Source organism: Hyperolius riggenbachi, chromosome 6, assembly GCF_040937935.1.
Source record: "Hyperolius riggenbachi isolate aHypRig1 chromosome 6, aHypRig1.pri, whole genome shotgun sequence".
NCBI classification, from domain to species: Eukaryota; Metazoa; Chordata; class Amphibia; order Anura; family Hyperoliidae; genus Hyperolius; species Hyperolius riggenbachi.
In genome coordinates this window covers 162,073,893-162,101,775 of record NC_090651.1, presented here as the reverse complement: position 1 = coordinate 162,101,775, position 27,883 = coordinate 162,073,893, and the positions used below count along the sequence as shown (strand labels likewise).

At 41.1% G+C, this 27,883-nt stretch overlaps 1 protein-coding gene across 2 annotated transcripts in view; it reads right to left on the bottom strand.

Moving 5' to 3' along the window:
- Positions 1-27,883, bottom strand: part of HMCN1 (hemicentin 1) — a 482,637-nt gene that overhangs the window by 225,413 nt on the left and 229,341 nt on the right. For both annotated transcript variants that reach the window (XM_068240141.1, XM_068240142.1), the window contains exons 41-49: positions 24,491-24,666; positions 21,486-21,582; positions 14,145-14,267; positions 12,616-12,777; positions 11,104-11,385; positions 10,084-10,251; positions 9,569-9,682; positions 7,306-7,389; positions 6,441-6,632 (exon numbers count right to left, since the gene is read on the bottom strand). In XM_068240141.1, coding sequence (XP_068096242.1) covers positions 6,441-6,632; positions 7,306-7,389; positions 9,569-9,682; positions 10,084-10,251; positions 11,104-11,385; positions 12,616-12,777; positions 14,145-14,267; positions 21,486-21,582; positions 24,491-24,666 — 1,398 coding nt within the window. The remainder of the gene's footprint in view (positions 1-6,440; positions 6,633-7,305; positions 7,390-9,568; positions 9,683-10,083; positions 10,252-11,103; positions 11,386-12,615; positions 12,778-14,144; positions 14,268-21,485; positions 21,583-24,490; positions 24,667-27,883) is intronic.

Sequence of the window (27,883 nt, the reverse complement as noted above, 5' to 3'; positions counted from 1 at the left end):
CCACCTGAAGTTGGTGCACTTGAGGAGGTGTCTGAGGAAAGCGCAGCTGGCCAGGAGGATTATGATGACGATTATATGGATACCACATATGTTCCCGGTAGAGGAGATGACCAGGTGGACAGTTCAGAGGAGGAGTCAAAGAGGAGTAGGAGGAGATGACTCCATGATAGAAGCAGAGGGAGCTCGTCCTCAGAAACAGCTGGGGGCAGTGTCCGGCGCCATGTATCACCAGCTATGGCCAGCCAGCCAACATGCCCTTCAACGTCAGCTGCTGATGCCACCCTAGCGTCATCACCCCAGGGGGGTTCAGCGGTTTGGAAATTTTTTAACGTGTGTGTCTCAGATCGGGGTAAAGCCATCTGTTGTCTCTGCCAGCAAAAATTGAGCCGTGGAAAGGCCAACTCTCACGTAGGGACAAGTGCCTTACGAAGGCACCTGGAGAGAAGGCACAAACAGCTATGGCAAGAACACCTGAGGAAAAGCAGCATCCCTCAAAAGACAAGCCACCCTCCTTCTCCTCTTCCTCCTTCAGGTGCATCGTCTTCATCCACTTTCTCCCTTGCACCTTCACAGCCACCCTCCTCCACACCGCCTCTTCCCTTGAGCGGTTCCTTCTCCTCTGCCCACAGCAGTACCCAGCTGTCCGTGAAGGAAGTATTTGAGCGGAAGAAGCAAATGTCTGCCAGTCACCCTCTTGCCTGGCGTCTGACAGCTGGCGTGACGGAACTATTAGCTCGCCAGCTATTACCATACAAGCTGGTGGAGTCGGAGGCTTTCCGTAAGTTTGTGGCCATTGGTACACCGTAGTGGAAGATACCGGGCCGCAATTAGTTTTCACAAAAGGCCATACCCAAACTGTACCGTGCAGTTGAGAGTCAAGTGGTGTCATCTCTGGCACACAGCGTTGGGTCAAGGGTCCACCTGATGCCTGGTCTGCCAAGCACGGGTAGGGCCACTACATTACATACACAGCCCATTGGGTCAACCTGGTGACCGATGGCAGCAAGCAGGGAGTACGTGGCTGTGCAGAGGACCGACTTGTCACACCTCCACGGCTTGCAGGCAGGCCTCCAGCCACCTCCTCTCCACCTGCTATCACCGCTTTACTGTCGTCATCCTCCTCCTCCTCCTCCTCCTTGGCTGGTGCCGCCAACTCCTCTCCAGCTACACAGCCCCAGCACCCCAGGGCCTATGCTGCATGCCAGGTGCGATGGTGTCATGCAGTGTTAGACATGTCTTGCCTGAAAGCGGAGAGTCACACTGGAGCAGCTCTCCTGGCTGCTCTTAACAAACAGGTGGAGCAATGGCTGACCCCGCACAAGCTTGAGATCGGCAACGTGGTGTGTGACAACGGCAGCAATCTCATAGCTGCGTTGAATTTGGGAAAGCTGACACACATACCCTGCATGGCACATGTGCTTAATCTGGTCGTGCAAAGATTTGTGTCCAAGTACCCAGGCTTAGAGGACGTCCTGAAGCAGGCCAGGAAGTTGTGTGGGCATTTCAGGCGCTCTTACAAGGCCATGGCACGCTTTGCGGACATTCAGCGTAGAAACAACTTGCCGGTGAGACGCCTGATTTGCGATAGCCCGACTCGCTGGAATTCCACCCTGCTGATGTTCTCTAGCCTGCTAGACCAGGAGAAAGTTGTCACCCAGTACCTGCATCATTACAGTACAAGGACACAATCTGGGAGTATGCGGATGTTGTGGCCCAACAACTGGACACTGATGCGAAATGCATGCAGGGTCATGGAGCCATTTGATGAGGTGACCAAACTGGTGAGTCGCGATGAGGGCACCATCAGCGACTTGATCCCCTACGCCTACTTCCTGGAGCGTGCCATGCGTAGAGTGGTGGACACAGCTGTGGAGGAGCGTGAACAAGAAGAGTTAGGGTAGCAGGAGTCGTGGGAGCCATTTACACACGAACCCGATGTTTTCACAACATCGGCGGCAGCACAGAGGGGGGAGGAAGAGGAAGAAGAGGAGTCATGTGGGGAAGGAGAGGAGTCAGACTCTGATGATGGTGATGATGAGGAAGGTGTTTCTGTGGAGGAGGAAGAGGCGGCGGAAGGAGAACAACTGCGGCAGCCATCACAGGGGGCTTCTGCTGCTCCACGTTCCCGTGGTATTGTTCGTGGCTGGGGGGAGGAAGAGGAGTTGCGTCCCGTCACTGAGGAAGAGCAAGAGGAGATGGAGAGTACGTCTGCATCCAGATTTGTGCAGATGTCCTCTTTCATGTTGTCCAGCCTGTTGAGGGACCCCCGTATCAAAAAACTCAAGACGAATGACCAGTACTGGGTGGCCACGCTACTAGACCCTCGGTACAGGCACAAAGTGGCGGACCTCTTACCAACTCAACAAAAGGCGGAAAGGATGCAGCACTTGCAGAACAAGCTGTCGATGATACTTTACAATGCATTTAAGGGTGATGTGGCTGCACAACGCAATCAAGGTACCACTGGCAGTAACCCTCCTCCTCCCAAGTCCACGCAGGCAAGAACAGGATGCTCCAGCGATCTCAGGGTGATGTCAGACATGCGGACGTTCTTTAGTCCAACTCCTCGCCATAGTCCTTCCGGATCCACCCTCCACCAACGCCTGGACCGGCAGGTAGCCGACTACCTGGCCTTGAGTGTGGATGTAGACTCTGCGAAAAGCGACGATGAACCCTTGGACTACTGGTTGCGCAGGCTTGACCTGTGGCCAGAGCTGTCCCAATTTGCCATACAACTTCTCTCTTGCCCTGCCGCAAGCGTCCTGTCAGAAAGGACCTTCAGTGCAGCTGGAGGCATAGTTACTGAGAAGAGAAGTCGCCTAAGTCACGACAGTGTTCAGTACCTGACCTTTATCAAAATGAATGAGGAATGAATCATGGAGGGCTACTGCACGACCGAAGACTAAGTCAGTCCCCACACACAGCATCTCTGCCTGCAGGCCGCTTGACTGCCTTCTCCGCCACTACCAACAGGGTCCAGGACTCTAGGCGGATTCCTGAATTTTTAAGGCCGCTGCTAGCAGCAGCCGCTACACTAATTTTTCTGGTGCGTGTACATGTGCCCATCCCTCTTTGTGATCATTACCTTGCCGCGGTGAAGGGGCTTGCGCATCACAATGAAGCAATGACCGCCGGCTATTTGAGTGTCTCGGGTGGGGGTGGCACACAAAAGATAATAAGGTTGTTGCTTCATTGTGGTCAGACCAAATTTGATCAGCTGGACAGTCACTGTTCTGTCATTCAGCTACATCAGCCGGGCGAGCGTATGGGCTTAAAAGCCACCATCACCTGCACTCTCATCACGGTGCGCACCAGTCCAGCACGGCCGTCACTACACAAACGGCTGTTTGCAGTCACTGCATACATTTCACTGCATCTGTGACTGCACATTATACCTGGCAGTCAGTGCATAACTTGCACTTGAATGGATACACTTGTAAACAATTTAAAAATACAACCATGTAAACTTTAAAACAATTTAAAACTACAACCATCTATCATTTTCAAAAAATGTAAAAAAAGGGCAAAAAAACTTGCCCTCCATAAAACATTCTTGGCAAATGCTTTCGACTTGGTTTGTCTTCCGCTGGCTCAAGGGTCCATCTGACCACAGATGCCTGGTCTGCAAAGCACGGTCAGGGCAGCTACAGCATGGGTCTCAGCAGGCTCCCACTTCGGGCTGGAATCCAACCTTCATTCCCTGCGGTGACAATGGCAGACTTGCCCTCCATAACGGATTCCCGTTAAAGGATTTAAAGTTAATTAATTTCAATTAGGGCCGCAAAAGGTCCTCCTGAGTCCTGTATTGTTATTTTTGGTCACTACTTCGGGGCGGGCGTGCATGCCTGCCTGCCTCCCTCCTTGCCTGGATGTGTGGTGGTAGACGTTGATCAGGCTCCAACTCCAGAACGCAATACAAGAGGGAGCTCGTCCTCAGAAACAGCTGGGGGCAGTGTCCGGCGCCATGTATCGCCCGCTATGGCCAGACAGCCAACATGCCCTTCAACCTCAGCTGCTGAGGCCACCGTAGCACCATCAGCCCAGGGGGGCTCAGCGGTTTGGAAATTTTTTAACGTGTGTGTCTCAGATCGGAGCAAAGCCATCTGTTGTCTCTGCCAACAAAAATTGAGCCGTGGAAAGGCCAACTCTCACGTAGGGACAAGTGCCTTACGAAGGCACCTGGAGAGAAGGCCCAAACAGCTATGATTGGCAAGAACACCTGAGGAAAAGCAGCACCCCTCAAAAGACAAGCCGTGGAGAACAACCGCGGCAGCCGTCACAGGGGGCTTCTGCTGCTCCACGTTCCCATGGTATTGTTCGTGCCTGGGGGGAGGAAGAATGGATACACTTTTAAACAATTTAAAAATACAATTATCTAAACTTTCAAACAATTTAAAAATACAACCATCTAAACTTTCAAACAATTTAAAAATACAACCATCTATCATTTTCAAAAAATGTAAAAAAAAGGGCAAAAAAACTTGCCCTCCATAAAACATTCTTGGCAAATGCTTTCGACTTGGTTTGTCTTCCGCTGGCTCAAGGGTCCATCTGACCACAGATGCCTGGTCTGCAAAGCACGGTCAGGGCAGCTACAGCATGGGTCTCAGCAGGCTCCCACTTCGGGCCGGAATCCAACCTTCATTCCCTGCGGCGACAATGGCAGACTTGCCCTCCATAACGGATTCCCGTTAAAGGATTTAAAGTTAATTCATTTCAAATACACAGCAGGGCCTCGAAAGTCCGCCTCCTGTATTGTTATTTTTGGTCACTACCTCGGGGCGGGCGTGCATGCCTGCCTGCTGCCCTCCTTGGATGTGTAGTGGTAGCCGTTTCTCAGGCTCCACACCGGATTCCATCCCTCATTCCTCGGCCATTACCCAGGGTCACAAATGGCAGACTTGCCCGCCTCCATATGATTCTCGTGAAAGGAATGTGGTGTCATCTTTGCCCGCCATAACTGGTTCTCGTTAAAGGATTTAAAGTACATTCATTTCAAATACACAGCAGGGCCTCGAAAGTCCTCCTCCTGTATTGTTATTTTTGGTCACTACCTCGGGTTGGGCGGGCGTGCATGCCTGCCCGCTGCCCTCCTTGGATGTGTAGTGGTAGCCGTTGCTCAAGCTCCACACCGGATTCAAACCCCTCATTCCCCGGTCATTAGCCGGGGTCACAATGGCAGACTTGCCCGCCTCCACAGGATTCTCGGTACTGAACAAGTACACAGCAAGTAGAAAATGTAATTTAAAAACAAAACGTAAGCTTTTTAACAATGCCATGGAAAGTTGAGAAGGAAGTCACACATTACCTGACATCACTGAGTGAGGAAGAGCAATCTCGCCATGTTGCGCACCAGTCCAGCATGGCCATCACTACACAAACAGCTGTTTGCGGTGCATTACACAGTGAGTTTGGTGTGTCAGTGTGAAGCAGTACTCTAATTACACTCCCTGATTGATGTATACACATGCAAGATGTTTGAAAGCAAGTTAGGCCTGCAATTTAGCATTCAATGTGATTTCTGACCTTAAAACGCTGCTTTGCGTCACATCCAGATTTTTCCCCGGGACTTTTGGCATGTATCCCACTCCGCCATGCCCCCCTCCAGGTGTTAGACCCCTTGAAACATCTTTTCCATCACTTTTGTGGCCAGCATAATTTTTTCTATTTTTTAAAGTTCGCCTCCCCATTGAAGTCTATTGCGGTTCGCGAACTTTTCCGCGAACCGAACCTTCCGCGGAAGTTCGCGAACCCGGTTCGCGAACCGAAAATCGGAGGTTCGCGACATCTCTAACCATCTTCATCTGAAAAACTCATCAACTCAATTTTAAACTGTTATGTACTGTATCTTGTGCAAATGACTTAGCCCTTTGGGTGACTACTAACTATTCCTACAGTCCAGCTTGTGTTTCTAGTACATAGCCATTGAGGGTGATGAATGAGGACAGCAAATGGTTAAAACAAAATCTGAAAGGAAAAGCAGCCATAACCTTGTTTATTATCAATATACACTTTTTCAATTGTATGTGGAAGTAAAATGCCATATCTGTGGCCAGTCACCAAATAAGAACTTGAAATGTCGGAGTTCTTCTTCAGGACAGTCAGTGTCATCAATTACAGAAAGAGTCCTCAAGCATAGGGGCCAAATCCCCAGCCACTTATCTTAATGGATTTTACCAACTGCTTCATCCCATTCCCCTATTGCCCAAAGTATCTGCTAACATTTATGGACATTTTATTAAATGATTGTAGATTCAGATACTGTTGATGACATTTAGTCGGCAGTCTGACTTTCACACCTGTGGACAAGCTCAAAACTTAAGACGTACAGCAAAGAGCTGTCTGTCCCGCTTTCAGACTGACTTGCAACAAAAACACAATTTCTCTTAAACTTATAAGTATAATGAACATAATTCATTCATGTGTAAATCTTAACTCACCCATTACAGAGAGACTAAAGCTCCTAGTTTTATGCCCAGCTGAATTGGATACAATGCAAGCATATCGTCCTGTGTCTGTTACCATAGCACTGATTATGTGAAAGGTCTGCCCTCCAGCTTTAATGTGATGATAATCATCTTCTTCTATATTTCGTCCCTCTTTAAGCCATGTTATCTGTGGTACAGGATTGCCTAAACACAGGTCCAAAATAACTGTTATCTAGGGCAAGATTATAAACAGAAAATACCTTTCAAGCCTGTATTGCACATACACAGCTACAAAGCAAACTACGCATATAATAGCATTGTTAAAAATATAAGGTTGCTACATGGGAATGATTGAATAAAATAAGAAATATACCTAAAGTAATGGTTGCAGGCCTTATTTGAAATCAGAGTTAACATTAGAAAAATAGCACTTTTACATGATAGCAAAGTATTATACTGTATTAGTCAACAGTTAAAGCAAAAAATTAACACACATGAGTAGAGGATGCATTCACCATCTAATTGATGACTGCAATTCAGTGGGATGGGGTGGCGGGGAGGGGGGGATATCTTATCCATGACAAATCCATTTTTTTTAGGTTCTTGCCAGGCATGAGACAAATGCCATTTACGCTTTTGCCGTTCATCGTCTCCCAGTTCAAAATGAATGAAGACATGAACAAAAACATGTTTCAGCAATATGGATTTGCACATATACTTTATGTTATTTATAGTATAACAACTGTTCCTGATACAGAAATAAATAGACCCATTCAGCCACATGGTCACATATGGATGAATTTTCAAAACTAATTTTAGTTTTTATTTTATAAGCATTAACTTTTATTTTGTCTAAGTTAAAAAGGTCCCTCATTACCTGTTGCTTCACATACAAGCATGACCTCAGCTTTTTCTTTCACCTTTACATCTTCTAAGACACTGCCCTTAAACCTTGGTGGCACTAAAGCAAAAAAGATATTTATCATTATGATGAAAAATAAACAAAATGTTTACCCTGCAAAACTTTTAAAACTACTCTATAAAATCCATTTTTAGAAGCTGACAAGTAAAGAAAAAAACACCTGGGCTAGAAATACAAAGAATAATACATAAATAAATAAACATTGTCTGAAGTGGCATTTACTAGAATGTTAATTGTTAGTGGCTGAATCAGTGGCTATTCAGTAGGAGACCTTAGGCAAGTCTCCCTAACACTGCTACTGCCTATAAAGTTAGTCCTAGTGGTTGCAGGTCTGGTGCTTTGAGTCTGCCAGGAGAAAAGCGTAATATAAATGTTATTTGTCTTGTCTAAGCGAGATTCAATAATGAATCAACATTTATTTACCTATACGGCATTAACTACTTAAGGACCCTGGGCTTAAACCTCCTAGTGACCAGGCCATTTTTTACAAAATAGGCCACTGCAGCTTTAAGGCCTCGCTGCAGGGCCGTATAACTCAGCACACAAGTGATTCCCCCCCCCCTTTTCTGTCCACCAACAGAGCTCTCTGTTGGTGTGCTGTTATCACTCTTTAAATGTTTCTTTATTTTTAATAAATATATATTTATTAATTTTTAAAAAAGAAATAAAGTCTTTTTTATTATTATTTTATTATTTTCTTCCCCAATCCTCCCTCCCTCCTCCCACCAGATCTTTTCTGCACACTCTCTTTGATTATGGATGGTTGTCTTTTTAGTTGGCCGATTATTATTTTTATTTAGTATTTATAAAGCGCCAACATCTTATGCAGCGCTGTATATTGTCTTGTTGCTTAACTGTCCCTCAGACAGGCTCACAATCTAATCCCTACCATAGTCATATGTCTATGTACAGTATGTATAGTGTAGTGTAAGTATTGTAGTCTATGGACAATTTATATGGAAGGACACTGGAATGCCCGGAGGAAACCCACGCATATACGTGGAGAACATACAAACTCCTTGCTGATGTTGACCTGGCTGGGATTCAAACCAACGACCCAGTGTTGCAAGGCAAGTGCGCTAACCACTACACCACCATGCTGCCTATGGTGCCTATGGTGCTTGCCATTTTCCCTGATATTTCTAGCCAACAGTAACTGCTACTTCTTACCCAACCCTCCCTTGCTTATACTTGAGTCAAACAATTTCCCCAGTTTTTTAGGTAAAAGTGCGGGGTTGACTTATACTAGGGTTGGCTTATTCTCGAGTATATACGGTATATGATGTGGTGGCAGTTACAACATTATACCATCTAAGTTAGGCCTATTTCCACTGGATCCGAATTTGGCTACGCTTCCCACACATGAAAAGTTATTTTAAAAGACCTCTAAAACTATCTGTAAAATACCTATGTTATTATGACAGATCAAGTGAAATTATACAGTACTGAACTGGTCTCAGAGACTTGGTCCTACTCTTTCTCTTTTCCCTTTCTTTTCCTTTGTCTTCTTGTGCTTTTGAATCTCTGGCAAGTGGCTGAAATCAGGCCTGGTCAATGAGGACTGTGTTGGTATGATAATGATCATGTTTGTGCGATGTATACTGTAAGTGATATACTCAACTATTTAGGTTAGTATGATCAACAAGGAATGCAGATAAACGGTTGAAATATTTCTGTTGATTGTGTAGGTGCAGTAGTACCACTAGTATTAAACTCCTATAAGCTGAATGTCTGTATATATATGGCAAATTCTTCTTGTACTTAGGCCTTGAATGGCTGCTGTGTCTCTTTCTGTTCATGTATGTTGTTTACAAAAAATAAATAAAGTGCTTTACTAGTACATGTTTTGCAGACAGCAAATGCTAATTTCATTGAAAAAAATGGTATATTCAGTTAGAATATCTCTTATTAGAAATAATGTATGATAGGGATATAAGGGAGGAGCCTCTTTTGGGGGAATTGTGATTTTTTTGAAGGGCTGGATACTTTTTCAGTTTTACTGACTATTATAATATGAGATTTTTGATATAGATGATTAAAGGGGGAGGAGAGAAGGGGTTGTTTTTTGTTTGATATGTTTTTTTTTGTTTTTTTTAATAAGAATATGGGAACAAATGGAGATTGCTGTTGATGGTATCTTATAGTATTTCTTTTGTGAATGCATTCCTTTTTCTTCCAATAAAATTAAATTATATATAAAAAAGAAATAATGTTGTACCTAATACATTGAGGTGGAAACTTTTAGTTTGTACTCCAGCAGCATTTGAAGCCACACATTGGTATATTCCAGCATCGCTGAGTGCTGTATGCATAAACCGGAAGATCATACCACCTGTTAGAGAAGACACAGTATACATTAATTCACCTCCCCCAGCACGAGTATCTATGTCCCTGTATTTACACAAATATAAACAAATACAAACACTTGGTTCTGTTTCTATTTTTAGAACACCCTAACTCTGTATCTCCATCTTGTGGCCAAAAAGTAAAACCACATCCAAATACCCTATTATACACCTTCCCATAGAAAAATGAAATACATTTTCATTATTTTTAAAAACCCTTCGAGGTGAAATGGTTAAGGGACAGTAAAGTACTGCATTTCAATTGTTACTTTAAATAGTTTATGGAATTCTAAGAGTCACAGCATTTATAGTCCTAAGCTCCAATATGCACAGAATGTCTACTTTTCTGAATAAACTAGTGCAAGAAGTAAACAAGTAAACAAATTACCTGATATCACTTGCAATGTATCATTGGGGTGAATGGGTTGACCATCTTTATACCATGTTATTCTGGGTGTTGGGATGCCGGATACTTCACATGTCAAAGTTACTGGATTTTTCTCCACTACACTTATGTTTTCATGCTCCTCAGACATTCCCAAAATTCTGGGAGGGACTTAAGAAATGTAAAAATAAAATACACATACAGAAAATGTATTAGAAGTGTAGCAAATGACTGTTGGTGGTGACACCCTGAAACAATTATATATTTGAAAAAAACTCGGAGTGTCCTTCTGCTGCTTGCAAGCCAATCACTTTGCAGCATGTGAGTTGTTCCCTTAAATTCTATGGGAAAAGTGACATAAAGCCAATATCTACTTCAGTAGCCTTTATGTTTGAGCTGAAACTATTAAATATCTCAAATAAAAATGTGATACTTAGTCTTAGATCCAAATGTTGGTGTGACAAAGCTTTGTAAGTTAAATAAAAATCTTGTTTTTCTAGTATAAAAGAATATTTAGCTCCACAGTGAGCCACAGGGCCTAGCTAACCGCCATCAAGTCTGGAGATGTTGTTTTTTTATGTTATCAAATATGGCTAAAGGTGGAGCCACAAAATAGATATACTTATTTTTAATAATACTTTTTTTTTATTTTTCCATTGATATTTCTAGTACTAAATTCAACAAATAAATAAAATGAAAATACTTAAAACTATACACTTCATTTAATATGGTATAAGGTATCTTTCGAATGGTCTGAACTGCGTAAATAATGCAAAGTGAGACAGTCAGATGAACATGAATGTGTATGATGCCTATAAACTATAGATGCACAGGGTTATAAAATATATCTGGCAAAAAATAATGGCATTTTGATTTTACTTGATTTTTTTTATTTTATTTAACAAAATGATTACATAAACACATCTACTTATATAGTGATCAAAAAACTGTCTTTTAATTATTATTATTTTTTATACTCCGGGTCCAGTTCCAATTACAAATTAAATGGCCGTTAATGCTTACCTAGAACCCTTAAATCATGTTTTTTATCAGACTGTCCAGCCACGTTCACTGCTACACACACATATTGACCAGAATTTGAAGCATGAGCCTTTTCTAAATGCAAATGTCTTCCACTGCTGAGGATTTTAAATCCATTTCCATTAATTATAGGAACACCATCTCTCAGCCATGTCAGCATAGGCTGTGGGTTTCCACTAGAGTCACATTCCAGAGTCACATTATGTCCTTCCATTACAACCACATCCAAGGGGAGAGGTCCACTTCCTGATATAGCAGGGCGAACTATGTTAGAAAAAAAAATCATGTTATAATAAGACGCCGTTGCTCTAACTTAGTAGAAAATTATTTTATTACTAGTATTCAGCATGGGAAACTGTGCTTCTTAACGTTTTTGGCAAATGAAGCAAGGTATTCTGAAAGTCTATGGTCTTCAAAAACAAAATGATATTGGCACTTTAAAATTAAATTGTCAATAAATTAAGATTCAGTAATTTGGGGAGAGAGAAGGCCAGGTCAGTTTCGAGCTCAGGCTGGATTAGCAAACATCCATAAAAGGGGCAATTTATTTATTGTTTATTTTAACAAATTAAAACTTTATTTATTACAAATTTTAAGTAAAAGTGAAGTGCACACTAAAGTGCTCAGTCATCATTTTCATACATCATGTCAGTATAAGTGTTTAGTTAACAGTTATGAATAGACATTAAAAGACAGTGTTAACAACAGGCCCGAATTTACCACACAGGAGCCTATAGACACAGATATCCTGGCAACTTAAACTTGCTCTTCATGAACCTACAAACACCTGCTGAACCGTACTGCAAGTGTGCTGACTGTCCCAGCATGTCACTTCTCTCTTACTTCTCTTGCCCATCATAGGTAGCTACAGATGCCCCTTAGTATTAGATAGCCAGAAGTGGCTCTTAGTACAGCCCTCTGTATTAAGTAGCTAGAGGTGCCCCCAACTGAAAGGAGATCTCATCAGTGGAATGCCGAGAGTTGGGTGAGTAACCTCTCATTTACACTCTCATCAGAACGCTGCATAGGGAAGGAGGGAGGCGCTCAGGGAGGGGAGTGGTCCGCCTTTCCATCATCAGGCGCCTGTAGGCACATGCTTACAATGCCTTACAGTAAATACAGCCCTGGTTAACAAATAGTATTAAGGAGACCTAGTTGTTTTAGAAGACGAAGCTGTCAAAGCACATCATGCTGTGCTATATACTATATGCCCTGCCTCAAGGTTGAAACATGTTGGGTATCAGGAGGTCTCACAATTTATGAGTCTTCATGTTAAACTATCTGACCTTAATGTCTGAAATGCAGTCAACCATTAACCATATGTGTAGAAGAATATGTGAATTGATGGCAAAAGGGTGGCCAACCTGGTATTAGCAAGGTGTACCTTATGAAGGGGAAACTTAGTTCATATCTCCTTTTCCCTGTGCTAAATGTATTCATCTGAAAAAAACACATTCAATATGAAATGCATTTTTTTTATTGTAAACAACTTACCATAAACCTTTACATTGAATGTCTTTGTTGCTTCTCCTGCAGCATTGGAAGCAGTGCATACATACAGTGCAGCATCAGATTTTGTAGCAGCTACAATGTGGAAGTGTCTCGCTCCTGAGTGAAAACGAATCCGTCCTGTGCTGTCTGGTTTTACTGCAGTACCTGTGAATTAAAGCCATGAAATACACTCTTTACTGGCAAAGTGCTTCTCAAACCCGTCCTCGTGACTCCCCAGTTGTGCATGTTTTGCAGGCAACCTCATCTATGCACAGGTGGGGTGATTAGTGTCAAAGCTACATGGAATCCACATAGCTGAGACACTAATTATCCACCTGTGTATAAGTGAAGTTGCCTGCAAAACATGCTCTACTGGGGAGTTACGAGGACAGGTTTGAGATTGAGAAACACTGGATTAAGTTTTTCGGTCATCATGTGACCAGTTTGCACTTTTTGAAACCAGGTATAATCCAGCCAAATATAATTAAAATAATTTCCAGTTTTTATGAATAGTGATACTATAAAAACACATAATGCTACATTCTGCATTCAGAAGCTAGTATTTGTAAAACAATGTCATGGGCTCATATCTCTTTTGGCTTTTCTGCAGTGCAGCAGTCTAATGTATTGTGTCTGCTTTTGTTCAATATATAATGTAGCTGTGTAGGTGATATATTACGTAGGTTGCATAGATAGAGCCATTCATTCAGAGATAAATATGCTGTGGCAGTATGTAGCAATGCTGATGGGTGTCAGGATGTTCAGTCAGACTTAATGAAAACCTCAGAGGATTACAATAGTTGAGACTGATAGGATTAAACTGAGGGACATAAATTGGTGATCTTAGGTTTGCAAAGTAGTGTGGGTATCCTACAAGTAGGCAAACCCTCATGGTCATTGATACTGGTTGTCAATTTTTATGAATAGGGCACCATGCCAATCAAAAAAGTTCTGTTATTTCTGCAGAAATAATGTACTGTTCAAGTGATCACCCGATTGTCATCTTTATATGTCGGCCATCTAGTGGTACATTTGGGTGTTCACCAAGAATATTATTACTGATAATGTTTAGTTTGGTCATTGTGTACACTTCTGCTTTCATTCCACATATTGTTGTAATTCCTACTATTCTAGATTTCAATAATTTCAGCATTGAATCTAATGCTAAGAAAGTTTGGAATTGTTTTATCTCTTAAGGTAAAATCATGCACTTAATAAAACTTTATATTTAGAATCTCCTATATGTAGATAGTAGGATCAAGGCAGTATATTAAATATGAATATTTCTGTTTTAAATGAAAAGCACATTTTATTTTTATTTTCTTAATTATTTGCATTACAAAAACATATTCCCTGTATTGTTAAAGAACCATTTAAACCCCCTAAAGTATAACCTGCACCAAAGTTTGTTCTGCAAAAATTTCTCCTGTGATTAAAATTGATTTGACTGCCTCTTATTGTTTTGTAATGCATGCAACTGAAACAACATATCCTGCACTTAGATCTAATATGAATATAAGCAATGAACATACCATTCTTTTTCCAAGTTAGTTCTGGGGTTGGAATGCCACTAGAATCACACACAAAGTTTATTGGTGTTCCTTCAATAACTGTAATTTCTGATTCTTCAGATGTACCTTTTATTACAGGGGGCACTGGAATATAAAGAGTAAAATTAGAGCAAAGACTAATTGCCCACAATAATTCATTCTTAAAATGTTGTTCAAGTGTCTAAAGAAATGTAATAGAGGATTTCGCAGAGATGAATCAGGACTTTTGATTGGAAAAGCAGGCAGTGGCGCATAATTGTACAAGAAAAAAAAAAAACACTCGTACAGTGAAAGCAGAACGAAAGCCACATCCTAGCATACAGCAATTTCATAATAGTAACAATGTTTAAAACTCATTATTTTGAAATAAACAGGTTTGGACATACAATATACAGCATGAATTATGTTTATTCTTCACTTAGAGAACACAGGAAAACAACACCAAATTATGAGTCAGGAAACTTGATGTACAGCTGTTAAAAAAATGCTAACCGCTGGTGTTAGAATTTAAGTATGATATGCTTGAATTCGTAGGCCTCAGTTACTTTAACTGAGTTTAGTTTAAAGACTTGATTTGCAGAGAGTCTCCCTTTAAGGAGCATTTCTAGAAGCGCTGTGGAACAGGGTCCGGTGTCTCACCCAAGGCCAGAGTGCTTATCTGTCCACGATGTACAGATTGCCAGGCATCTTTACTGTAAACATCGAGTGTTTTCATATTTCCTAAAGGTAAACAATAGCCAGGAAACATTTTCCCTCCTTTCTGGGTAATAAGGGAGGAAACGCCATATTTAGCTTGTCCCCTAGGAGCAGGAGCAGATAGGGTCATCCATCACATGATATTATCAGCCAATTGCATGCGATGGGTACTAGATCATCCCTGCGGGATGATGTCACATTTACCTCTTTAGAGGTTCGTATAAAAATAGTCAACATGGGCTCCCGAGGGCACTGCTCTCTACTTCTGCTGACATCCTTCTTGTAACTTTCCGTAACTGTATGCTGTATATATGCCTAAATGCAACTAGCATAGACGTAACAAAAGAGAACGCCTGATCTAGTCACCAGGGACAGATCATGTCTGCATGGAATGCATAAGATTCTACAGACCATTTGCTTTGCCGAGGTAACGAAGATATAACATTGCTACTGAACACATCTGTATATTTGTTTTACAAATAAACTGTTGAACCTTGATGACGTCTAAGAAGTTCTATCTCCTATGCTGTTTGCTGTGATGAGTATCGAGTTATTACACGTCCTGTGATATGGCGCCGAACGAAGGTGTAGTGTTGTTGCCAATAGCAACCAACAAATATTTATTACAGCTGGCAAACGTTTGCATCTCACTCTGGTGTATGTCAGTCTTTGCAAACAAGGGCCATAATTGACTAAATGTCTGAACACTTGTACATTGTGCTATCAACCCAGTGTTAAATCCTCTCTGAATTGTTGATATCCTGTTGATTATTGGTGGTCAAGTTATATTAAATCCTGTGATTTACTTGGCGAATATGGTAGGACATAAAGCTTGAGGGCTCCTGCTACCTCTATGCCAAACACTGAAAAAAAAACAAAGAAAAAAAACCCTCTGCTTTCAAAAGAGCTGTGGTGCAATATAAAATGTAGATAAAAACAGAATGCACAAATTTTAAAAAATAATTTAAACTCTATAGCTAATTGGAAATACTACAAAGACAACCTAACAAATGTTGAAAGTGAGATATTGTTTTATGAAAAATAAATTGTCATGATCGCTTCTGCAGCATGTACTGCTGGCTGCAGAGGTACTGCAGCCAAGCAGTTCTGATTCCTTTACATGCATTTGCTAGTATAGTTCTGCATGCATTGCTTGTGATAGTCTGTCAGCTAGGGAATGGTAGTCAAGCCAGCTCAGCTTGTGACTGATTATCATTCACCTGTGTGGAGATTTGCATCTCTGCTCTCATTGGATGACTTCAGTATAAAGGTTTTCTTCCTGCAAGCGTGCTCCGCCCATCATAGTTTCAGCTTCAGCTCGGTCTAAGCTGTTACTGGGTCCTTTGATACTGTGAAATATAGTCCTTGTCTTGTTACGTTCTAGTTCAGTTATCCTGTGGAGCTATGTTATATATTTCCCACAGGGACATATATACGTACTCCTTCTAGTATAGAGATTATGTATTGCCTAGCCTTGTTCGCTGTATTGTTACTGATTCTAGCCAGTGTTCCTTGCTTATGTTATATATCGGTTCATCGCCAATATATACATATTCTAGTCAGCGTTTGTTATTTTCCTTGCATTCGTGCTACGATGATATATCAGTGCCGCTGATATACACGTACTCGAACTGTTGATATTCTGTGTCTAGCTAGTCATTTTTTAGCATGATTTGGTAGGTTGCGCTTAACGTGATCACCCGTGCTTAGCTAGCCTAGTCCTGTCCTTGCGAGGTAGCCATTGCTGCAGGTGCTATTGGCTACCTCATTCCAGTCTGTCCTGTATCTGTCTTTATGTTTGTTATTGCAGGAGCAGCACAACATCGCACTGCGCTGCCATTGCGTATTATCGGAAGCCCAGAGCTGCAGTCGCTCTGGGCAGCCAGTGTAGCCTCTTCCATTATCCAGCTCTTAGCTTTATTGTGCTGGGTGGTCAGACATTATGCCCCCCCAGAATTACATAAATGCTCATTTTGAATTCAATGCCATAGAGATGTTTAAAAAAGCAAAAGACAAAGTGGAGAAATGTTTATAAAAAAGAAAACACCTGGTGGAAAATCTCACAACCAATTAGGTTCATTGGCAACAAGTCACTAATATAAATTGAATTTTAAAAAATACCCCAGAGAGACAGTGGCACCTATTCAATTCACTTTTTCTCTTTAAAGCCGACCTAAACCCAGGACTTACTCCCTGCTCTAAAAGATAAACAACAGCATAATAACCTTTACAGAAGAAGATTTCGTTGTTACTGCTTCCAAAGCTCCTCAGAGATGTTGCAGAGTGGTTACTTCCTGGTTTCATGAAAGCACATACAGGGTTAACCTCCTGTGTTTACATATAGCCTGTGTACTGTGGCACAGATCAGATAGTGCTGACAGATCAAATTACATTGACTCATTACTTCTAGATAAGGGAGAATTAGATAGGCTCTTCTCTCTAAACACAGGCAGGGTGGGTTTTTGTCTGTGTTTTCCTTATCTCCAGTGGAAGAGTTTACGTCTTCTTTAAGTTTTCTCCTAGAAGCTAACTTTTCATCTTCTGTTAAAAATAAATTTTCAGCACTCTGCAATTGAAGAAATATCAAAAAGTGGGGGAAATGTATTGTCAAAAGTATGTTCTTGCTCACTGATGGCTTAAAAGGTATTGTATTGATTACTGTATATACTCGCGTATAAGCCAAGGTACCCAGAAACCAGGAAAAAGTAATTGATTGTATAAGCTCCCCCCCAGTTTACCCCCCCTCATTATAAATAGTCAGATGTGTTGCCAGTATGAGGCATACCCATACCCAGTATATATAGCCAGCTGCTCCCCCAGTATGAGACAGCCCCACCCCCCCTGAAGCTGTGTAGATGTGCCCCAAGCTGTTAGCAGCCCCCCTTTTCAAATCCAGATGTGCTCCCAGTAGGTAGCCATAGCCAAATGTGTCCCCAGCAGACTGTGTCCTCCCCAGGCCATAATCAGATGCACCCCCAGTATGTAGTCCACTCCCCATAGGCATATGTGCCCCTGGTAGGCAGCCCTGCTCTCCATAGCCAAATGTGCCCTAGTAGGCAGCCTCCCCCCACAGGTGTACCCGCAGTGGAGCATGAGAGAATGTGCAGCAGGATCCCTGCATCTACCAGTGCCTGTGCTCCCTGCTGTACCTGGGGGGCACCGGGGGTCATGGGTAATTTATCACTGCACACAAACACACTAAACTGGTTGCAGGGGGAGGGACACAGGTACAGCAGGGAGCACAAAAGAGGGTGTGTGTTATCCCAAGAGATTCAACCCCAGAGACACCAGGGGCCATATGCAATTCTCTTTTTCACCTGAGTTTTCTCCCAGGAGATAATTTTTCATCTTTGATTTTAAATAACTTTGCGGCACTTTTCACCTAAAAAAGTACCAAAAAGTTGGTGAAAAAGTACTATTAAAATTATTTTGAGCATATTCTTGCCTTCTGGAGGCTTAAAATGCATTCTATTGACAAGTTTAAAAATATCACCTAGGAGAAAACTCAGGTGAAAAAGTGAATTGCATATGGCCCCAGGAGCCCCTTAAAGTATAGTATGTCAAGTGCTGATCATGTATTCTTAAAAAGCAAAAGAATACTCACAAGTTTGGGTTGCTTGACTAGCAACCACAGTATGAATGTAAGTGAGGAAATCCCAGAAAAAAGCAATAGTTCAGAAGTGAACATTAGACTAACCCACCAAAGCAGCTGGGGGGCTGTGACGTAACGACGGGGGGGGGGGGGTCACCCAAAGTGACATGTGACAGGATGAGATAGACATGTGTATGTACAGTGCCTAGCACACAAATAACAATGCAGTGTTCCTTTTTTCTTTCTCTGTCTGAAATAGTTAAATATCACTTATGTGAGTGGCTGACTCAGTCCTGACTTAGACAGGAAGTGACTACAGTGTGACCATCACTGATAAGAAATTCCAACTAAAAAACACTTTCCTAGCAGAAAATGGCTTCTGAGAGCAAGAAAGAGATAAAAAAGGGGAATTTCTTATCAGTGAGGGCCACACTGTAGTCACTTCCTGTCTGAGTCATGACTGAGTCAGCCACTTACATAAATGATATTTAACTCTTTCAGACAGCGAAAGAAAAAAAGGAGCACAACATAGTTATTTGTGTGCTAGGCACTGTAAATACACATGTCTATCTCATCATGTCACATGTCACTTCGGGTATCCTTTAATGTTGACACTATAAAGACACTGTTTTTGATCTGAGGAAGCAGACTGTGCTTCATGAATTGCGTTATCTTTTATAGTGTCTGAGGGGTAATAAATCTTTTGTTCATCAAGCTGCTAAGCAGAGCAGAGTGATGAATCATGCCCTTTATCTTGTTTTATGTGATTCTCTTTCAAGCTGGTCAGTTTCCTATGACTGGCATACAGCTGATGTTTTCCTCGTGTTCAAGTAAGAAAAAAATAATCAGATCCACAAAACTATAGACCAGTAAGCTTAACATCAACTGTGTGTAAACTGTTGGAAGATATCCTAAAGGATGCTATACCAAGGGTGTAACTAGATAGGAGCAGCCCCCCAATAGCAGGGGGTCCCTGATCTGTGTGTGTGTGTGTGGGGGGGGGGGGGGGGGGCAACTATCCTTCCCTTTCTCTGATACAGGAAACTATACTTTAGATAAGGCCACAGTTGTTTTATGACCCTTGTAAGATGGGCCCCAAGGACATGAAGGGCATCAAGGGGAGGCAAAGGAAAGGGTGTGAACACTGTGGGCCCCATTAACATTTTGCTGGGGGACCCCATGACTTACGGTTACGCCACTGTGCTATACAAAATGATATATCACAAAATAATCTAATTTTAGTTCATCAGCATGGGATTAGTAAAGACTGGTCCTGCCTTACTAACACGCTCAGCATATATTGGTGAATGCAAATTTAGATCTTGGAAAAATAATACATGTTATATACTTGTACTTTGCAAAGGCCTTTAAACTGTTCCTCATAATAACCTGGTGTTGAAGCTTAGGATACAGGGACTAGGAGAAAAAATGTGTGTATCTGGATAGAGAACTGGTTTAGAGACAGAGGACAAAGAGTGGTGGTAAACAGATTGTATTCAAATGGGAAACTGTTAGCAGTGGGGTACCGCAAGGGTCAGTACTAGGTCTAATCCCTTCATATTTCCATATTAATTATCTAGTAAATGGAATAAAGAGTAATAGTCCATCTTCACAGATGATATCAAATTATGCAGAATTATCCATGTTAAGCAGGTTAATGACATTTCACATCAGGATCTTGACAACATGGCCTTATGGACCAGCATATGGCAGGTAACATTTAATGTTAATAAATGCAGGGTTATGCTGCTTGGACATGCCAACAGTAGAGCACCATATAAACTGAATGGCTTACATCTGGGAACATAAGATTTGGATAAGGCTTTGGGAATACTGGTTGATAACAAGTTAAGAAACCACAATTAGTGCCAAGCAGCAGCAGCTGAAGCGAATACAATTCCAGTATGCATAAACCGGGAAATATACAAAGGGGAAAGAGATTCTGCAACACCACTGTTCAAAAGTATGCTAAAACAGTCAACATTATTTAAAGGATACAAATATATTTTCCCCAGAAAGATCAGTGGAAATATAACAATCCTCTATAATAAAATCCCTGTGTCCCTGCGTCCTCTCCTGTCCCTGTGTCCATGCGTTTGCACTACTGTACATGTGTGGCACGTGGGCGGACATTGGAGAGCAGGAGGACGGGTGCAGGAGGAGCACGGCTGTGTGCACTCACGACGGTGAGCACGGCCGTGCGTGCTCAAGGCAGGGAACGTGGCTTGCATTATGGGCAAGGTGGTGGTGAGGGGGGTTTTGGCAGAGCCCTGGCGCCTGTTTTAAATGGGCGAGCTTATGCCTAGTTTATTTAATAACATGATTATAGCAACAATTCATATTAAAAACATTTTAAAAACTGCACATGATTCTTATTTCACCAGTATACTATTAGATTATAGACCACGATAATATCTGATATTTGCCATAAGCATGCTAATGCAAATATTAATGCTGAAAAAATGGATATACCACCTTCCGATTTGCTCTGCTCTGCTCTCCATCTTCTGACACTTCCAGCTGCACAGCAGTAGTTCTGGTTAGAAGGTGGATGTGTCAGTAGATGAAGAGTGGCATGGAGCACATCAGAAGAAGGCGGCATCCTAAGCAAGTTAACCACTGCTTACGCAGCCCAGACCCCTTGCACACTCTGGGGCAATTTCGCTTTTTGCTCATCCCTGGTAATTGCTAAAACAAATACTGTCAATAGTTCTAGACAGGGACCACCATAGTGGATGTATGAAATGCAGCCAGAATTATGTAAAGTCACTTGATTAATATTCTTGTGCCTGCACTAGACTTTCGAGTATAATCTTGAGTTGTAAGATTTAGTACTGTAATTCATACATGAGAGCTAGTATGGGCTATAAATACATTATATATGACACTTCAAAATGCAGCAGCTGTGCTTCTTTCTGTTTTATTATTTTTATCCAGTAGGATATTGCTAAAACACATAACCTGTACAGCATAACAAATCACTACGTGCTGCATAAGTGCACAAAGTACTGTGAGTAGATACAAGTTGTCCTCACCTAATATATTCACATTAAAGTTTTTCTCTGTTTTCCCAGCTATATTGACAGCCTCGCAAGAATACCGTCCAGCGTCTTTTACTTGAGCACTTTCAATCTGTAAAATAAAATGCAAACAAAATAAAATGTCTTTATTTAGCACAGAAACAAGTATGAATTATCATTTTCTCATGCCTAACATTAACCCATTCGCGTTCCGTCGTTTTCACGTGAGAAATGTTCACCTCCCATTCATTAGCCTATAACTTTATCACTACTTATCACAATGAACTGATCTATATCTTGTTTTTTCCGCCACCAATTAGGCTTTCTTTGGGGGGTACATTTTGCTAAGAGCCACTTTACTGTAAATGCATTTTAACAGGAAGAATAAGAAAAAAATGGAAAAATTCATTATTTCTCAGTTTTCAGCCATTATAGTTTTAAAATAATACATGCCTCCATAATTAAAACTCACGTATTGTATTTGCCCATATGTCCCAGTTATTACACCGTTAAAATTATGTCCCTATCACAATGTATGGCGACAATATTTTATTTGGAAATAAAGGTGCATTTTTTCCATTTTGCATCTATCACTATTTACAAGTTTAAAATAAAAAAATATAGAAATATTTCATCTTTACATTGATATTTAAAAAGTTTAGACCCTTAGGTGAATATTTACATGTTGTTTTTTTTTTATTGTAATGTTTTTTTTTTTTTTTTATAGTAAACATTTTATTTGGGTAGTTTTGGGAGGGTGGGAGGTAAACAATAGATTTATAATGTAAATGTGTGTTAATTTTTTTTTTTTTTACTTTCAGTTGTAGTATTACTTTTTGGCCACAAGATGGCGGCCATGAGTTTGTTTACATGACGTCACTCTAAGCGTAACACACGCTTAGAGTGACGCATCGGGGAGGGAACAGCCAGAAAAAGCACAGCTTCCAAGAGAAGCTGTCGCTTTTTCAGCGGGGGAGAGCAATCAGTGATCAGGCACCATGGCCCGATTCACTGGTTGCCTGGCTAACGAACCGCGGGCCGGGAGCGCGCGTGCACGCGCGCGATAGCGTGCATGGTTCCCGGACGTAGCTCCTACATCCAGGAACCAAAATAGGTTAAACAAGAAAGTGGTGTGTTTATGTGATAGGTATACCAAGAGACATTTTTAATGCCCAAGTTCATCCATGTTTGTTTGCACATTCTTAATGTAATGTTAATCTATTAATTCATTTTAATAATATGGCTAACACTCAGCTGTGTTGAGAAACAAAGATGCACTTTATTATACAAATCTCTAAATCTGGTACCAGAACTGAATTGGACACACACAAACCAACACCACTGTGTTGACTGCAGGTGAGGGAATGATTGGCTGTGAAAGGAGGCATAATGACCATTATTATTATGTTTGATTTATACTGCACCAATACATTCCACTGTACAAAGTAAGAAACAAACATGGGTTACATAATAATACAGACAATGATGTACACCAAATATATATTGAAATATATTTCTGCAGCAGTTATATGGATCTGACCATAGAAAAGTTCTCACTCACTAAGAGCCTCTTTGTAAATCAAATGACATCTGTAGCGAGAGGCATGTGGAGGCTGCCATATTTATTTCCTTTCAAGCAATACCAGTTGCGTGGCTGTCCTGCTTATCCTCTGCCTCTAATACATTTAGCCATAGACCCTGAACAAGCATACAGCATATCAGGTGTTTATGACATTATTATCACATCTGACAAGACAGCTGCATGCTTGTTTCTGGTGTTACTCAGACACTACTGCAGCTGAATAGATCAGCAGGGCTACCTACCAGGCAACTGGTGTGTTTTTTTTAATAATTAAGTATGGTAGCCTCCACCTACCTCTTGCTACAGGTGTCCTTTAAAAGATAAGCAGTGTAAATGTGCATTTTTAATGAGAATGCAATAACAGTTATTATAAAGATATAAACAGACACATCAGAAGTTGCATGTTGCACCTTTCTTGCAGAATAGCCTTTCCACTTTCAAGTTATGAAGTTCTTTTTAGATAAGCTAAAGGAAAAAAAGAAGCTACATTTGCAAATTAACTTATCTTCAAGGCTCAGTTCACAGTTAAGTCAGATTGTAACCATATTGTACATATAGGCTGTACGACTTCAGGAACAATTCTAGTGTCCATTCAGTAGCTGAATAATTTTCTACAGATTACAGACCTTCCCTGGATCCATAAAAAATTGTCTGCTATACGTAGGGAAACATTTTGCAGCCCCCATCTGGGCTTGTTTAAAGGTTAGTGAACTAGTGGTTTTGGGACTGCGGTTTTAAACTATCTGCGTTACCTTTCAGCAACTCTTGCTATATTTTGATAGGATGCAATCATAGTAACAAACTCCTGCCACACAATAACAATTAACAATCTTTTTCTATTTATGTTTAAAGAAAGTTGTGGCTGCATTAGACTGCTGTTTAACTGCCTTATTTGTACAGATAAAGGCACTTTATAAAAATAACTAAAAAACACCTAAGACAGTTTCTTAGTAGGACTAGTGCTGTATGTACTCTTGTTTATCTCATCATGGCCCATATGCAATTCACTTTTTCACCTGAGTTTTCTCTTAAGTGATATTTTCACAACTTGTAAATAGAATGCCTTTTACACCACCAATAAGCAAACAAATACTCAAAATAATTTTAACTGTACTTTTTCATCTATGTTTTGGCGCTTTTTCTACTGAAAAGTGCTTACAAGTTAATGTAAATTGAAGATGAAGAATTATCTCCTAGGAGAAAACTCAGGAGCAAAAGTGAATTGCATATGGGCCTATGTCACATGTTAGTTTAGGTAAGTCTTAAATCACAAATAAGGAATTCCTCCTCTCTTCTGCCCAGCATTCACAAACTATGTAGAAAGCAGAAAACTACTTTATCTTATTAGTTATGTACTTTTTCAGTGAAATGTTAATGTAGGTTTGAGTGTCCTCTTTGAATATTTTTCTTTTCTAGATAAAGGTGTCTAGTAACATACCTGTAAAATGCGCCCATCTTCAGAAATAGAAAGACCTGGTTTGCTTAGCAGTGGTCTCCAGTCTTTGAACCATGTCAGCACAGGTGGCGGAATTGCATTGCTTTCACACTTCAGTGCAAGGGTTTGATTCATCAAAACTGTTACATTCTGTTCTTCACCCATGATATTTGGTGGTACTGCAGATACCAGATAAATATATATTATAATTCACACTCCCACACAAATATACAAAGCAGAGAACATTACTGGACACGCACACAGAATGCACTATGGTTGTGCTACACTGTATCTGTAAATAATTCAAGTTGAATTTAAAATGTGAACAGTTTCTAGGGTTCTATGTTCTATGTATCTTCCACCACTTACACAACTTAAAGGACTTCCGAGGCCAAATGTCAAAAAAAGTTAAATACCTGCATCACTTTTGTAGGCACGGAGGACGCCGTCCACGCCCTCCGTGCCGTTCCGCCAGGTCCCCGCCGCTCAATAGCCCTCTGGGCCGGCTCCCGTCCTCACGGCCCGGGTCGGGCTCTCCTGCCTGCACTAACATGGCCGCATGAGCTGGCCGCGGCTGCGCAGTCCGCAAAGCCGCGAGTGCGGCTGCGCAGCTCTAGGGTCAACCCCCCGATCCACGCAACAGATGGAACGGCACGGAGGGCGCGGACGGCGTCCTCCGTGCCTACAAAAGTGATGCAGGTATTTAACTTTTTTTTTACATTTGGCCTCGGAAGTCCTTTAAAGATAATCTGTACTGTCCAATTTGTACAAGAAAAAACATATCAATCGAGTCACTGTGAACTCATGGATCCTTCTTTGCCATTTCCACCGCTTCCTGTCGTGATCCTGGCATTTAATCGCCAGTTTTAGGCAGTGTTTACAAACAAAAAACATGGTTTGTGTGCATATATATATATATATATATATATATATATATATAAAAACATATATAGTACACTGTAACATTATATATATATATATATATATATATATATATATATATATATATATATATATATATATATATCATGTTACAGTGTACTACAAGTTTTTATTACATAGTGAACTCCAGTCAGGGATTCTCAGTTTCTCAGCATGGGAAGCTCCTTTCCCCCTCAGACAACTTTAAATTTTAAATTCAGAGCAGAGAGCTGTCTGTGACTAATAAACAAAGCACACACACAGAGCCTGCAGGGGGCATGGAGGGGGCATGCATAACTTCTCCCTATCACAGCAGAGGTAGTGCCTTCCTCTCTGGCTCGACAAGGCTTGACAAAGAAAAGAAGATTAGATATATTACAGAGTCAGTGCAACTAGAAAAGGCTGCAGTAAGCTAGACCATATTAGAACAGGTATAGGAACTTATAGGATAGAAGAAATAAGGCTGAAAATGTAGTTACAGAGTCTCTTTAACTATTGCCTACGTGTCTCTTTGCAGTCTCTGGAATGCTAGTCTAGTCGTAATTGTACCTGCTTGCAGAAGGCCTAGGGATCAAGTCAGTGGAAGTCTTTGCTTAATTGAGCCTTCTAGGGCATCTACGTACAGGGGAGATAAAGCCAGCTTTGACATAACCCTACTGGAGGAGTGTATGTCATGTTATTCAAGTAAATCTAACAAAGGGAGAGTTAATTGCAGTAACTTCAAACAGTGAAGTTTAAACGATCTGCATAGTGTGAATTGAAATCTCATAGGACAATAGCAGGCATTACAGCTGATATTATGGACACAAGTAGGCACTATTCAGTTACAAAAATGACAGTATTCTGGACTGGCAATTATCCAAAAACAAATGTGCTGGATTCAATTGAAAAAAAGAGAGTGTTGGGTCTTCAAGAACTGTGGCTGGAGATTTAAAGAGGAACTCCAGTGAACATTTTTACTGTTGGCAGGTGATGTAGCTGCTGCATGGTTTTTGGCAGTTGGAAACAGCTGTAAACAGCTATTTTCCACAATGCAACAAGGTTCACAGACAGGAAACTGCCAAAAGTACGTACTTTTCTTGTGGGAGGGGTTTCTTGTGGGAGGGGTTTCACCACAATATCAGTCATACAGCGCCCCCTGATGGTCTGTTTGTGAAAGGGAATAGATTTCTCATGTAAAAAGGGGTATCAGCTACTGATTGGGATAAAGTTCAATTTTTGGTCGGAGTTTCTCTTTAAAGATGCATTTGCCGGGGCTCTCTTCTCAGTATTTCAGTGTTTTCTGGCGCTGCTGCAGCTGTGGTGGGTCAAGTGGCTCTCCAAGCAATAGTTTAAAAGAAAGAAGGCTGAAGACTAACAGAACCAAGAAAAGAAGTCCAGAAGAAAAGAAGAATAAATGAGAAAGAAGACATTTACAGATGAGCATGCTGGAAAATATTAAAGTATATTGAAGACAATGATTACACATAGTACAAATGTACAGAAAAAGAAAGAAGGCTGTAGAAAGGACAATGGACGTTTACAGATGAAAAAACAAACTTTTTTTTTGTTATTATATTAATAAAAATGTGAATATTGGATTTTATTATCAGTCAAGTTTACATTTAACTCTTTATTATTTTTTTTTTTATTTCAATAATTTTTATTGAAGGATTTTGTTTAGTTTAACAGCAACTTATTCAACATTTACATCAATGAGTCTTAATATCACATTATACATAACTGAATACACAATTTAGTAAATGACAACCTATCTTAATCTTAAAGAAAAGGGATGAAAACACTCCTAATTTTAGAGTTATTAACATTTCATAACCAAAATAGTAGTATTATTAATAGCACAGAATCAGACTAATTAAGCGACACATAAACTAAGAGGGGTATGTAGACTGACATATTTATTTATTTATTTTAAAACAATACCAGTTGCCTGGCAGTCCTGCTGGTCTTTCTGGCATCAGTAGTTTCTGAATCACACACCTGAAACAAGCATGCGGCAAATCCAGTCAAACTTTAGTCAATCTGATCTGCATGCTTGTTCGGGCTCTATGGCTAAAAGTGTTAGAGGCAAAGGATAAGTAGGACAGCCACCCAATTTGCATTGCTGGGCAAATGTATTGACACGTGGCCCACAATGGCTTCTTAAATTTGACAGAGGAGTTCAGCAAAGAGCAGATGGGTGGAGTGCCCGCAGTATTATGTATCCCCTCCCCAGTATAGGTAGACAGAATATCCACATGTGTCCCCAGTATTAGGACCCCCCAACCCAGCAGAGATAGCCAAATGTACTCCCTCATTAGGTGCCCTTCCCCCATATGCAGAGCAGAGCATGCTGGCATCTGTTACACACCTGTCTGTGCCAAGGGGATCACTCTTCAGCTCAGTCACAGCGTCTCATCTCTATGACTCCCTCTAGTGACAGCGCTCACTCTGCATATGGCTAGGCGAGGGGGGCAGGGGGGGCACAGGTGCGCC